This window comes from Natator depressus, chromosome 22 (assembly GCF_965152275.1).
Source record: "Natator depressus isolate rNatDep1 chromosome 22, rNatDep2.hap1, whole genome shotgun sequence".
Lineage (NCBI taxonomy): Eukaryota > Metazoa > Chordata > Testudines > Cheloniidae > Natator > Natator depressus.
Window position 1 is genome coordinate 6301650 of NC_134255.1, and position 16081 is coordinate 6317730.

Below are 16081 nucleotides of genomic sequence, written 5' to 3' on the forward strand. Positions count from 1 at the left end.
TAAATAAATAAAAATAAAATGTCTTAAGACCACAAATCATGGAGATCAACAAATCATGGAGACCAACACTGTTCTTGAAGCTCTTTCAGAACAGGGCATCAGCGGGAAATATATCACATTACTAAAGGAAGCGAACTCTGGCTGCAGCACGGATATATCACTGTTCTTCAATACTAATCGCACCACAATAGTGGCCACCTGTTATAACAACCAAAAAAAAATTTCAGCTCCATTTATTGCAAGTCTCGGGCTATCTGGTGTTTTTCTTAAAGCCCCAGCTCCTGGAATCAGGCGGTTACATGAAAATCTCAGCTTTCATTACAAAAAAAAAAAAATTTAAGGTCTTGGCCCTCATGGTTATGGATAGAAAGCTTAAAAACATGACCCCTAACAGCTCAAAGAACAGAAGACATATAAAAAGAATGAATTTTTAATTATATACATATTTTTACCTGCAATCTCATGCACATCAACACACTTTACATATCTTAAGGACCACTATGGCTTTGTCTACATGGGAGAAATTGATCTGTATCAGCTGTTCCGCTATATTTTAGCTATTCTGGAATAACTATCCTGTGCGGACACTTCATTCCAGAATAAAAGTGATTTTATTCCAGATTAAAAACTCAGCTACATAAATGCAGTAAATATTCTTGAATAAAGTCACTTCCTTCAGAATAGAATGTCCACATGGAAAGCTAGTCATTCTGGACTAGCTACTGCAGAACAGGTATTCTAGAACAGCTATGCGGGTCAATTTCCGCATGTAGACATGCCCTATCTTGTGAAAGCTATCCACAGACGATAAACAGCAAGATAGCTAAGAAAAGCAGGAACACCCACCAGAAACCTCTTCTCATTTTGGATTTCCACCAAGACCAGGTCTTGGAACAGCTATACTACGAGAAAAATCGTAGAGAAACTGTTGGGCTGTGATGCATCCACACTTGTTTAATTATGGGGCACAAATCAATGTCTCTTTAGAGCACTTAAAGCCAACTGTTCTTTTCAATTTGTGGTTGAGCCCAGCCTTGCCCTACAAGTACCACATTATAATCAGAAGCCCTACCAAAAGGCATCGCTCACAGAAAGAAATCATAATCACTAGCCAGTCCGTTCACTTTTGCTCCAGATCTAAATGGAATACATTTGGATACAAGAAGATTGATCTCTCTAATTCAAAGTTTTCTCTGCTGGCACAGTGCACAAGGAACATGACATGGACTATCTACCATATAATTGTCAAAGCCTTTATTGCTTCAAAAATTAAAAAAGACTTTCAAGATTTTGCATTTTATTCTAAGAAATTTATTCTTTATTTATTCTTGCTCATCCTCCCTTCTTGACCAGCAGTGTGTCTGGGTATTCCTTCAGCCCTTCTGGCAGGTTTCCATCCACAGAACGATGCACACTGCACATTAATCAGAAGGGGTCGTGTGTCCCTCATTGATCTCCATCCTTGGACACTTGGACAGCAGCTTAGACCAATGTAAATCTTATGAACTGGTCAGCTGCTATCCTGGGTGTCATCCCTTCTGAGACACAAATGCCACCATCCTGTTAGTCTCTAGGGTGCCACAAGTACTCCTTTTCTTTTTGCGAATACAGACTAACACGGCTGCTACTCTGAAACCAACCTCAAACTAATTCATTGGATAACTTCTGCACTAGGATTGGAAGCGAAAACCGTATGAGCTCACAGCATTGCTGGCCTGTGCCTTTGTTTGGTACGCCAAAATGACAGCTTTAAAAGTGTAACTAATTTTGCATGTACTGAAAATATTTGCTGTAGTACAGACAGTTCCATGAAACCGTATTTATCACAGCAGTTTGAATCAATAAATACTCAACCACTCATTTATACGCCATTCAAACCAAAACCAAGTGCAACTACGATCCTGTCATTATAGCTGAGCTGTGCAAAAGCCAAGAATAGCAGGAGGCAACATTGTCCCCTTTGCTTCACCAACATATATTTAAATGAGAAATGATCAAAGGAAGCCATGAATGGAAAAGTTAACCGTAAGAGATTGGGAACCAAAAAAATGAAAGGGGAAAGTTCTGCAAGCGGACAAGTTTACACACTTGGAGGGCAACGGTTGCTCAGTGGCTGGGATGGAAGCAGGGGACAAATGACACTAGTGATTGGGCAGTGAACCCTAAGAAGCCCAGATAACACACACATACCAGTATAAGACAACAGTATATTGTTCTAATAACTGATGTGGAGGACAGTGGGTACAGGAAACCATCAGTACATCTTCAGTAACACAGGTCAGTAAAACATTGCCAGTGGATTCAATGCATCCTATCATAGGAGATATGAGAGGAGCAATAACTTCAGGACTCCTGCTCCATAGGGTGTCAGTTTCTAAAAACGTATTTGCAGTGTAACTGGTGAAAGAGGGTCATCGGTGTCACTACCTGATCTCTTCGTACCAGACAACTTCATACGTAGCATGTAGGCACTGTGCAAAACCATCAGCTGAAATGTAAGGGGAGGCTTCAGAATAAATGGCAGCTCTGAACCATGGGAGAAAATCCTCTCTACTCCCTTGAACTGATATTCTATTACTATAGATTCACAGATTGCAAGGCCAGAAGGGACCACTCTGATCATCCAGTCTGACCTCCTGCATAGCACAGGCCAGAGAACTTCCCCCGACATCATTCCTAGACCAGATTTTTTTAGACAAACATCCGATCTTGATTTAAAATTGGTCAGTGATGGAGAATCCCCTACAATCCTCGGTAAATTGTTCCAATAGTTAATTATTCTCTCAGTTAAAAATGTAGGCCTTATTTTCAGCCTGAATTTGTCTAGCTTCAACTTCCAGCCGTTGGATCATACACCTTTCTCTGCTAAACAGATTGAGCTCTTTGAGTCTATCATGATAAGGCTGTTTTCCAATCCTTTAATCATTCTCATGGCTCTTCTCTGAACCCTCTACAATTTATCGATATCCTTCTTGAACTGTGGGCACCAGAACTGAATACAGTATTCCAGCAGCAGTCACACAAGTGCCAAATATAGCATTAAAATAATCCCTCTACTCCTACTTGAGATTCCCCTGTTTATGCATCCCAGGATTGCATTAGCTCTTTTGGCCGCAGTGTCATATAGGGAGCTCATGTTCAGCTGATTATCCACCACCAAGCCCAAATCTTTTTCAGAATCACTACTTCCCAGGATAGAGTCCCCCATCCTGTAAGTATGATCTACATTCTTAGTTCCTAGATGTATACATTTCCCCGCATTTAAATGCACTGTTTGCTTGTGCCTAGTTTACAAAGCAATCCAGATCACTCTGAATCAGTGACCTCTCCTCTGCTTTATTTACCACTCTCAATTTTTGTGCCATCTGCAAATTTTACCAGTGACGATTTTATGTCTTCTTCCAGGTCATTGATAAAAACGTTAAATAGCACAGGGCCAATAATTGATCAATATGGGACTCCACTGGAAACAAACCCACTTAATGACAATTCCCCTTTCACAACTACATTTTGAGACCTATCAGTTAGCCAGTTTGTAATCTATTTAATGTGTGTCATGTTAATTTTACATTGTTCTAGTTTTTTTTAATCAGAATGTTGTGTAGGACCAAATCAAACACCTTAGAGACATCTTAAGTCTATTACATCAGCACTATTATCTTTTTATCAGCAAAACTTGTAATCTTATCAAAAAAAGATATCAAGTCAGTTTAACAGGATTTGTTTTCTATAAAACCATGTTTATTTGCAATTGGAACGTTACCTCCCTTTAATTCTTTATTCATCAAATTCATATCAGCCATTACCTTGCCAGGGATCCATGTCAAGCTGACAGGCTTATAACTGCCTGAGTGATCCTGTTTACCCTCGTTTAAAACTTGGCACAACATTAGCTTTCTTCCAGTCTTCTGGATCTTCCCCAGTGCTCCAAATCTTATTGAAAATCAACATTAACAGTCCATCCAGCTGATCAGCTAGTTCTTTTAAAACTCTTGGAAGCAAGTTATCTGGATCTGCTCATTTAAAGACGTCTAACTTTAGTAGCTGCTGTTTAACATCACCCAGAGATACCAGTGGAAAGGGGAGTGTCATTATGACCATATGACAAGCCAATATAATCTGTTTCCCCCCCTAATACAGAACAGAAACATTTATTGAACATTTTGCCTTCTCTGCATTAATATTGATAATTCTACCATTTCCATCTAGTAATGGACCAACACTATTGTCAGGATTCTTTTTGTTCCTAATGTATTTAAAAAATTTGTTCTTATTGTCCTTAACTCTGCTGCCCACAGATTTCTCCTTGCGTCCCTTTGCTTCCTTTACCAATTTTCTACATTTCCTACCTGCTGATTTATATTCATTATCATCAACTTTCACTTCCTTTCATTTTTATATATATTATACAGACGCCTTCACTTTCTTATGAAACCAGGTTGTTGTTTTTTTAACCAGTGCAGCCTTCTTCCTTGAGTATGGATTTTTGGGCATCTAGTAAGGTGTTCTTAAATAATTCCCAATTTTCAATCACATATTTCTGATTAAGTTCTTCCTGCCAGCTGATCTGGCTCATAACTGTTTTCAACTTTGTGAAACTGGCCCTACTACAGCAGTGTGTGTGTGTGTCTGTCTTACTGGTGTGGACTTAATTCTACTTGAACATTATAAATGTGATCAAGTCATGATCACTTTTATCTATGCTACCACTAACATTTAGTTCTGTGATCATTCACTCTTCATCTGTTAAGACAAAGTCTAATAAAGAATTCTCCAGTGTTGGCTGCAACACTTTTTGAGTTAGGAAATTGTCATCTATAACATTTAGTAATTCCAGAGATGTCTTGTACTGGCAGCAGGAGACCTCCAGCATATGTCACTCACATTACAGGCCCCCCTGATCACAGAGCTTTTTTCCTAGACATTATGGTCTAGATAATACTGAGTCCCACCTCACTGCACATTTCTATGAGTCTATGATTCTAGATAGGTGCACAGGAATGAGGTTGTCTTGTTCCCTAGTGTGTTATAGTGGTTGTTAGCAGACACCAATACTCCATCTTGTGCTTTATCTGTTAGGACATTGATCCATTAGCCTAGGATACTATTGGTGAATTTATACCTGAGTACCCATTTAACTAGGGGAGGTTTGGAGCAGGGTCTCTGTCTAAAAGCAAAAGGGCATGACACTCCACTGTTAATCCTGTTTAATGTGGTTGTTACGCCAATGAAATCATGGGCATTACACACACATGAAACCGAAGTGAAGATAGCAGTGAATCAATTCCATTTGTCTCTAGTGATCATTATATAGATTAATGGATGTCCTTAGCCTGTCCTAAATATCATCACCACGGCTACAGAGTAACAGACATTACAGATGATTAGATATGCCACTTGCCTTCTCTGTGGGCAAGAATCTGCAGTTCTTGGAAGTGTCTTAGCAAACCTCTGTTCTCTATTAATATCTCATCCCCTTCCCTTTTTATATTTAAAAAGCATGGAACCACCACTAACTTTGCAAAGACACTAACGCATAGTGATTTGGCATCATCTTAACTTCCAGTAAATCCAAAAAAGCAGTTTTCAGTATACTTGCCAGCTTCGTAAATTCTGTATTAAGCTCAATTACTATTGTCACTTAGGTTTTATTTATTGTGTGTTTGGAGCTGAAAACATGGAGTACACCAGGGAGTTCATGAGCTAACACCAACAACAGACAACCATTCAGACACAGTACTTTAGGTGATGGCTCAGTACAGTGCGGGGAAGGATTTTATTTGCTTTCCATTAATGGAAAAGAGACAGTGGACAGGGAATGAGCGCTGGGGCAGCAAACCTGGAAAAGACTGATCCAGCGACCCAACCCAAGCGAGCTGGGGAAATGGGAAGATGCATTAATGAAAAACAGCCCTTCACCTTTGAGAGGTGGGTTAGAACTGAGAGACTTCAGCTGAAATAAATGCATTTGATGAGGAACTGGAAGGAGAGGTTGGATATACCCTCGACCTATGAGGACCAAGGGCTGGGTTTTCAAAGGTCTTTAGGCATCTGAAGGATGTAGATAGGTGACCAGTGGGATTTTCAAAAACACCTAACCAACTTAGGCACGTCTGAAAATCCCACTAGGCACCTATCTACGTGTTTAGGTACCTAAAGACCTTTAAAAATCTGGCTCCCATATTCCTGACAATTACAGAAGGGTAAAGGTGCAAAACGGATGGTTTCTGACCAGCACAATGGGACCCCACCACTCCTGAGGCCCTTCTGGGCACTGTCGTCGTCATCAGCATTTACTAGGCATAACTACAGGTCTGAATGAAGCAAAGGAGAAGGGGACATGAGGAAGAGATGACTAAAGTGGAGTGAAATTTTTCAAACAGTTCAGTGATACAAAATGCAATTTTGGTTGACAAAAAAACCATTAGCAAATTTGAGACGAATACTTTCAACCACTCATCATGGCCAGAGGAGGAGATGGTGGTGTTCTCATCGCTCCCATAAGAGCTAGCGGTAAAGCACTGACATGGGAGGTAGGAAGCAAGCTACTGAATCCCTGTCCTGGAACAGACCTGAAACAGCCTGTTTGGAGGCACTGAAAAGTTTCAGATTCAGTTTGACTGAAATCAATTCTCATTTTTCAGAATTGCCACCTAACCAAAAAAACCCAAACCAACAGGTATTCACCCACCTCTAGAAAGAACAATGGGGATCTAGCCCAAAGCAGATCACTGCAAAGAACTGAAGGTGAAGTCTGGGTCCACTCTGGACTTTCTTACTCCCCGTGCAACTCCTGCTGCTGACAACAGGACTAGATGACACAAAGGGTAAAACACCAGTGGTACATTGTCTACATTAATGCTCCTACCCTGGCTACCAGCAAAGGAACTGGACCAACTGGAAACTAGGGGAAAAGACCAGCATAGACAAGGCTGAAATAGAATGCAAGAGGCAAAAGTGCTGAAGTGCCAAATTCCTCATCAATTCCATGGAGAAATCACTTGCAGCCTATAAACTGCTCTTCAAATTTATCTCCTCCAACAGCAGCCATATTTCCATTCACAAAGCCCTCAACCTCAGCTCACATGCAGTGTTCACATGCTTCCCACTTCTCTTTCACTTAGCACACTTCCAGTCAACAAACTACCCATCTAATCCACTCCACATGCCACAGTGAAGGCACAGAAGCATTTGCACTGTGCAGTAGCTGAACTGTGATTCCTAGAAAACTCTCTTAAGTCCACGTCTATTTCACAGCGGCTACTGCAGCTGTGTCGCTGTAGTGTAGACACTTCTACATCAACGGGCCGGGGTGGGGTTGGTTTCAATCCAGGTATGTGATCCACCTTTCTGAGAGACAGGAGCTAGGCTGATGGAGGAATTCTACATTGGGAGTTAGGCCAGCCTAGCTACATTGCGGGGGTGCAAATGTTTTCACAGCTCTGAGTGATGTAGATAGGTCAATCTAATTTTTAGGTGTAGACTAGACCTAAGACTAAAATAGAAATGAGATACTAGAACAGATCAAGGAGTCCTTTGCTATGAGAACAAAATGATGTTTGCCTTTCAGATGATTGCTGAAGGCAGTGACACTCAGAGAGTCACAAGTGGCTGTTTAATGCATCTTTAATGCCACAGGCTGAGGAGGGGAAGGAGGCGTTTGGTGGGTAGAGGACAGTGTTTGAAAGAAATTCAGTGTTGGCCAAATGCAAAAGGTCAAAAGCTATAATAAAAAAAGAAACTTCACTGTCAAGTTTCTAAGTGGAGTTTACAACGACATAAGGAAAAAATAAGTAATAGATTCTGACGGCACTTAACCAAGCAGGGTTATCACAATCAAATATATGCTGGTCATGATGACAGACTCTTGATATTCTTCTTTCACATGTGCTATGAATATCACCTGGTTCACAATGTTTTAATCCACCGATCATTAATCTAAAATAAACCGTCTTACAGATAGGAACAATTACAAGTTTTTTAAAAAGGAGAGGGAGAGAGAGTGAGAGATGAACATCTTTATAAATAAGAGTTGCTCAGGAATTGTAACCACAAATTGGATATACTGACATTTTAAGACAGTGAATGGTTTATTAAAATTATCTTAAAAAGTAGCAGCAGAAATCCTATGCAAAGAATAAAAGAGAGAGATAAGAAATGCACCCAGTAGCAGATTCAGTGCTTGGTTGTTATCACTGACAAATGGAATCAGCAAAGCATGGCTCACGACATTTCTAGCATGAGTAAGATGTTCCCTTTTGTAAATATATATTCCAACTCTCCTCTTCCCACAAGCCACCTAGGATAGGGAGTCCTGGCTGTTCATCACACTCACATCCCATTTTTTCTGGCTCTCTCTTTACACTCCCCTTAAAACATGTTATTGCCCCCACTCCTCTGCCTCTGGGATTCTGGATGGAATTCCCTTTGGAACCAAATCAACTCTATAAGAAGATATTGAATCTGGATTGAATCTGGCAATGCAGAGAGCTACCACTAGCATAAACGTGCATAACTGCCTTTCTCTACCATATCAAGAGTCTTATTCGTTCAAATAAAACTCACATTAAAGAGCATCGGCTGCCTTGCACAATGCGCAGAAACAGGACTAATTACTGTGCTGCCAACACACTACAGAACACAGCATCCAGCTCACTCATGGCCAATGTGAAGTCTACAGTCTGGCCTACACTAGAATATTAAGTCATCTTAACTACATTGCTCAAGGGTGTGAAAAATCCACATACCTGAGTGGCGTAGTTAAGCCAATTTAACCCCCAGCGTAGACAGTGCTAGGTCAATGGAATAACTGCTTCTCAGGGAGGTGGATTACCTATATGGATGGGAGAACTCCTATTGGAGTTATGGAGGTATGGAGACTTCTCACTTTGGTGTTAGTCTTGAAATTTTACCTGCTCTACAAAAAGGAGGCTCTTTTCTCAGGAACTGTGTTATTCACTGGAACCCACCCTGCAGGGCAGGTAAAATGTGAATGCTCCAGAACTGCACGGGTAAGGGGCTATTATAGTGAATCTGCAGTTAAAGGGACACCATCAATTTGAGTGCTAGTCAATTTTAAAAAAAAAAGGATCAACAAATAGTTCCAGGTGCTTCTCCTGCCTCTGATTTCTCCTGCGATTTTCTGTGGTGTCACAACCCCACTTTCATATTCTAAAAGGATTTTCCCTCTCCGGTTGCTGTGTAAGGCCCCAGTTCAGCAAAGCACTTAAGTATGCATGTAAGCACATCCCAATTCAGCAAAGCACCTAAGCACAGGTTTAGATCTGAGCCTTTCATAGCAGGGCCCAAAAGATGCACCCGAAACAAAGGAAAGCAATTGACACGGAAAAACCATGAAAACGACTGTACAAAAAGTGATGTCAAATGCACAAAAGAAACAAACTAAAAAAATGGACAAAAATCTGTTTTCTCGCCCATTTCAATTATAATAATCATAGCTGCTTCTTGTAACAATTGTAGGGAAAAATGTCAGATACTAGAACATTGGTTTTCAAACTGGGGTGCACATACCCCAAGGGATACGCCAGCTCTCGTCGGGGGTATGCATGAAAAACCGTGTAACGCCAGACAACACATTTTATTTAGTAAGACTTGGCAATCTAATCATAAGTATTTTATGACTATCTCAGATAGGTCTAGACTACATTATCTGGAGAGGGATATGCACTCTAAAAAGCTTGAAAACCACTGCACTAGAGTGCTATTTGGAGTTGTCAAAGTTGTGACAATTTCTATCGCAGCCTGACTCTGCTATTTCCCCAGCTTTCATACAACAGGCTACTTTAAATCTGAAATGCTGTTTGTTTAACCTTAAACTAGAATAGGTTTGGTTTTGTATTTGAATAATTAGATGGGCGATTTTTGTGGTAGAAGATTTTAAATTATATTGATAGTTTGGAAATTAGTCTAACTCACAAGTCAAATAGATTTTGGCCTACAGATTTCAGATCTGCTTTACAATCCAACAAAAAAACAGCTGATAGGATTAGTTCATCCTTCTTGTAGACCCTAATTTTTGTTTATTTCTCAGTGTACATTATAATCCGCATTAAATGTTTTGCGGAACTTGTATATTTTCTGCTTACCCCTGTGGAGCTTAAAAGGTTTGCAAGTATAGTCCATAGATTTTGAAGGGGCACAGGTATAGCCTGTCCATTCCAGAGGCCTCAGGCACTTCCTGTGGTCACTTAAAGCTCTGTGCTTATCACTATGGTTTGTCACTCCAAGTATTGTCTACAGAGTTTGCAAGGTTCACAGGCACATCACCCGTTTGAGGATTTTATACTGGTCTGTTTCCTAAAAGAAAGTCACCACTTATCTTTAGAGAGATGAAGTGAGCTGTAGCTCACGAAAGCTTATGCTCAAATAAATTGGTTAGTCTCTAAGGTGCCACAAGTACTCCTTTTCTTTTTGCGAATACAGATAACACGGCTGTTACTCTGAAACCTGTCTTTAGAGAGACTCTCCTTCTCTAGTAAAATGCACGTTAAATACGGTCAGTATTTTTAAAAGGTGGAAACCTAAATTAGCTTTGGTGAAAGGAAAACTAGACTTTACTTGCTTTTGACGCAGCATCCACTCTTCCCCAAGAAGGCTTCCTCAGATCTCAAGCATTTGTGTGTTGCTCTAGGGGATTCTATCTATCCCCTTATTTCTCAGACAGAGAGAGAGAGAATGAATGTCTATGTGTGTTTAACAACAGTGATCCTGTTACCACAGTAACTGGATGCCCTGAAAATACCAACCATTTATCTAGCAACATTTTTAAAATGGTGCAATCTTACCCAAAATCACCTTTCTCGGACTGAACTTTTTAATAAAATTGTAATAAAGTAACTCTACATTTGACTATTTTGCTTCAGAGCTATTAATCTGGCTTAGTTTGTATAGCCCCTAAAATAGAAACAAAAATAAAGAGATTTCAAAATATAAACATCAGTGAAAGAGAGTATTTTATACACTGACAAACAGAAAGCTTTCCCCAAATGATCACTGAAAAAAACCCTAATCTTATCTGTGAAATAATTCTCTTTACACTAATCAAATGATATTTACAGATGGAAAAGGGGGGAAATAGAATTTCCTAAATGCAACTGCTGGGTGGAAATCTGCCAAGCACAGCTGAGTTTGAGCTAGCCACTTTAAAGGTCTAGTGTTCAAAAGCTTTTGTTTGGTAATCAGTTGCAGAGTGAAATGACAAAATAAATGTCTTTTCAACAAGCCACACAAAAAACCCAAACTGTATCCATGTACTGTGCCCATCTTGGACTGCACAAGAGCTTCAGTACAAACCAGAGCGAGCTTTTTCTGCCCATTTATCCGAGAGCTTTAATCTGTCGTTGCTGAGATAGCGGGTTTCTCTCTCACTTTCTACCACACTATTCACATTTGCAACAAAATACTTATAAACATTTCAGAGCTCTTATATTTAGGTGGATTTAGACCAAACTAAACAATTATGTTTCTGAACCTGACTTGTAAACATTATGACTGGTTCTCCTTTAGTGGGCATTTTAAAAGATTTTTGTAAGCTGCTGTAACTAGCTCAACACCAATGCTAGTAGCAAATCCAAGGTACGACCAAGTGAAATCCGTTTCAGAATTTTTTTCCCCCTTTCAATTTTTTGGCCTGTGTGACAGGGCAGAGCGGTTCCACACTGGTACCGCAGGGATTAACCCTTCCTTCCTAGCAGAGGAAGCCACGCCCTGGAAGCTCTGCTGGGCATGCTCCAACTGGAGAACAGGTATAAAAGCCTGCAGAGCTGCTCAGTCGGGGCTGATTGCCAGAGAGGAAGGAGGGACAGCCTGTGCTCCAGGATCCGGAGGCCAGACAAGCCGGGATGCACCGTGATGCCCAGACGGAGTATATCACAGGAGAGGAGCACACCAGAGGACACCCTGAATTGGAGAACCCGGAGGTTATGGTAGGAAGTGACCATGGGGAACTTTAGAGGCAAACAGCGTTAGAGCCGCACAGAGGCTCGGCGTGTTTCGGGCGGATCCCCGCTAAGCCGGTGGCAAGGGGAACGTGCCACTACCAGGGCCCTGGGTCAGGACCTGGTGGAGAGGGCAGGCCCGGATCCCCCTACCAACCCCCACACCACAGGAATCAAACGGACTCTGGCCACTAGGCCATACTACCCTGTCCGAGAGGGGTGATTATATGGATGCGGGCCATTGGGCCACACTGCCCTGACATTTGAGGCGAGTTACTTGGACTCTGGCTGCTAGGCTGTACTACCCCGCCTGTGGGGGAGGAGTTATATGGACTCTGGCCATTGGGCCGCACAGCTCCAATGCTGGGAGCGATTTATAGGGACTCTGGCCATTAGGACACACTACCCTGACCAAGGGCTGATTGTGTGGAGGGAGGCCATTAGGCTGCATCGGGCCGCCCACAGAGAGGCGAGCATGTGAACTTGGGAGTGGCGAGGTTCTGACACCCCATCCCACCCCTGCCACAAAGGGGCAGTGCAGTGCCAGGCCCGCCACAGGCTGACGTGGACATATCCTGCCAGAATGTCTCCCCACAATACTACCATCCTGTACAATATTTTAGACCTCTCATTAAACTACACCAACGTTAACACAGGGTCGAATCCTTTCTGACACCTAGTATCCCAGGTGACAGAATGGAACCCTACCCTAGACATCAGGAGAGTACGTGAGAAGTTAGGGCGTGCAATATCTCCCCAGTAGGAATAATACTCGGCTCTGCTGCTCTTTCCATCTCTTTCACTGAATCCAGATGCTGCAAGTTTCTCTGCTTTCTAAGGGCTTATCTACACTGCCCCGCAACTCGGACTACAGGGCCCTGAATAGCACCACGCACCAAAGTACTAAGCTGTAACTCCTCTGTAAGGATGCCGTGGGAACAAACTAAAAGGCTCCTAGTCTGCGTTAACATAGTGCTCTTCGAACAGGACTATGTTAATGCGAACTAGGAACCTTTTAGATTGCACCTGCAGCGTCCACACGGGGGAGTTACAGTGCAGCACATTGATATGCGCACCTAGTCCAAACAATGGGGCCGTACAGACAGAGTCTAAGTGTTTGAAAGATGGGAGCATGGACTAAGACAAGAGAGCTGATAAGGAGAAAGTCAGGTGGGTTGGGAGGAATTATCATTTGGAGGAATGGGTGAGTGGTTATATTTCATTGCTTAGTGCCATGGCTCCAGTGACATCAGTTTCGTTCACAGAAACACTTTAGTGAGAGATTCAGGGGCCCAGAACTTCTCAGCAGGTGGCTCATGATTCACAGTCTTGGGATTCGCTGCAGCTCCTGGATCCATCAGGAGGCTCTGGGATGGCAGGCTGGGAGGTGGTGACTCCTTCTGTCCAATGTGCAATTGCCCACAGCGATCCACCTCCTTTTCATTTAGGTGCCAAATTTCAGAAATGCACTCTCCTTAGGGCTTGAAAAGCACCCTGGAGCTTCAGCAGAAACAGCAGCCTTCCTCCTTGGCGTGTCATTATGGGCATATAACATCAGCGTCATGCATGTTGTACTAGCTACCAGCCCATTTCTTGGTAAGATTCTTAGCTGTTGGGTATCACCTTTAAAATTCTGAAGTTTAGAGGCCCAGTTACACTAAGAGGGACCTAGTTAATCCTGAGAGAGCTCCACAAGGTAGCTCTGCCTAGCAGGGCCCAAAGCTGTACTCTTCAGGACCACAGGCAGCACATTCACAGATGAAAACCTCTGTATACTGTTCTGGTGGCCCACTTGAGAGGGTGAGCTTTAGGAAGGGATACAAGGCTTATCTGCTGAATCAGGATCCTTAATTGAGTTAGCTACTGAGCTAATAATGCTTGATGTCTTCAAACACTTTCGAAGTGCGTATGTGCTACGGCCCGAGGTGCAAGGTAATAGAAATGCCATATATTTTAATTAAGGCTAGGTTTTTCAAAGAGACCTAAGGGAGTTAGGCACCCAAAACTTATTGAAGTTCAACTCCTTTAGGCCCTTTGGTAAACCTCAGCCTCAATCCTTAGATTGTTAAACACAATCCAGTTGGCTGAGACCTGGGCAGGTAACCTCAATTAGAATTGCAGTCTTGTCTTGTTAGCAATTGCATTGCTCTTTTAATCTATCATCTAGTCTCCAGCTGGCAACAACAGAGTGATATGGTATCTGTGATATGCCCACAAAGTACAAGCAGTTTTGAAAGCCACTCATCTGTGAAATTTCAGCCCCTAACCTCACTCCCAAAGGCATTCATACTATTCTGTGCAAATATAATTTGAAAAATGGCCTTCCAACTTTGTGGGAAAACAGCCCCCTCCCACATAACATAATTAAGATAAGCTGTGACCTACTGTAAATAGGCCTATGACTTACACTTACCCATAGTCTTCAGGAACCTGACAGTAGAACCAAATATAGAGATTCAAAATGAGAAGGAGAAACTGCAGCTATTCCCAGTGATGCCCACTACTGAGTCAACAAACTGTGTGCTTAAAAAGGGCCAACTTGGGTGATGTTAGGGGGAAATGCTAGATACAGGGTAGAAAAATAACCAATACCTTCTGGGACTACATCCACTGTAGTTTACTTCCACCCAAAATGCAATAGGTCTCCCCACAAGCATCAATGCCAGTCAATATAATAAAACAGTTTGCACTATTTGCACCTGAGGATCTACAAGGATGCGGAAGAGTTCCTAACCCTATGGTAACACAAGGGGAACCTGGGGTACAAAGAGGTGAATTTACCTGTCCCAGGCACTTAAGATACCACAGTAATAGGTGCCATGTAAGAACTAGAACCTCAATCTCCTGATTCACAGTTGCAAGTTTTTATCAACAGAATATACTGTCCTCTGTGTTCACACTCATACACTTCTTCTATTTATTCATACACCTCTACCCCAATATAATGCTGTCCTTGGGAGCCAAAAATCTTACCGCGTTATAGGTGAAACCACATTATATCGAACTTGCTTTGATCCACCGGAGCGCGCAGCCCCGCCCCCTGTAGCACTGCTTTACCGCAGTATATCCAAATTCATGTTATATCGGGTCGCGTTATATCGGGGCAGAGGTGTACTTTGTGTGTACACCTAACGTATGCATACATCCCTAATACGTATGCAGATATATACATACACTCTAAGCATGCATGCAGATAAGAGATCTCCAGGCTAAATATTTTCTAGCTTTCCACATACTGTAGTTCGGGTTGTTTGCTGAACAAGCTCATCTCTCTGTTTCAAGCTCAGTATTTCTCTCCTTAAAAATTATCCACCTGCTGCACAACACAAAGCATTCTTCTGCGGCCTGCACCAATGAAGAGGTAAAAAAATGCACACCAAAGTAGCAACACATCAAAATATTATGAGGCTATGTTATTTAACATAATGCAATAGTTATGCAATGCAAGGGGGGGAAAAACATGACATTTACCTGACAAGAGATCTGCACAAGGTAGACCAGTTCCTTGGATTCACAGCCATTCCTTGTTACTTCATTCTGTTCCTCCGGGAGTGAAAGCTACACCAAGAAGCAGGTAGGGGGAGGGTAGAAGAGAAAGAGACAGAGACCAGGTCAGTGAGCAAGGATAAGCCAGGCATGTAATAATGCCAGAAGCACCACATTCACATCAACTTGCCCCGAGACATGCTGGGTATCAGGAACCAGGATTGTGCTTGTCTGACTGGAGCTGCGAGACTGAAAATATTCAGTATTTACCAGATATACAGACCTTGTAAAACACAATTTGATTTTGTATCTCAGCTGACAGTTTTTTAAATATACGGTGCACCACTCAAACAATTGTCAGCAAGCACAGAGTGAGAGCCCAGGATTAATTCTCTAGAAGTCTGTAAAACTAAATGCCCACTGGAAATATTCCCCATAAATATTCATGCATCAGATACCAGTGATCTTTCTTCTAGCTACCCACTTTATTCCATTTTTATTTTATATGTTGGGGCAGGCATTAGATAATAAAATATGTCTCCAGATTTCAACATTATCAAGTAATTTACCACAACAGAGTGCTTTACAGCATCATTCATCAAATACAAAGATCCATTAAGCACACTATTACCATGAGC

The 16081-nt window shown here is 41.9% G+C and overlaps 1 protein-coding gene across 6 annotated transcripts in view; it reads right to left on the minus strand.

The window, feature by feature from the left end:
* The window catches only part of ARHGAP32 (Rho GTPase activating protein 32), a 393773-nt gene that overhangs the window by 122702 nt on the left and 254990 nt on the right, over positions 1–16081 (minus strand). For all 6 annotated transcript variants that reach the window (XM_074936787.1, XM_074936788.1, XM_074936789.1 and 3 more), the window contains one exon: positions 15429–15515. In XM_074936787.1, the coding sequence (XP_074792888.1) occupies positions 15429–15515 (87 nt within the window). The remainder of the gene's footprint in view (positions 1–15428; positions 15516–16081) is intronic.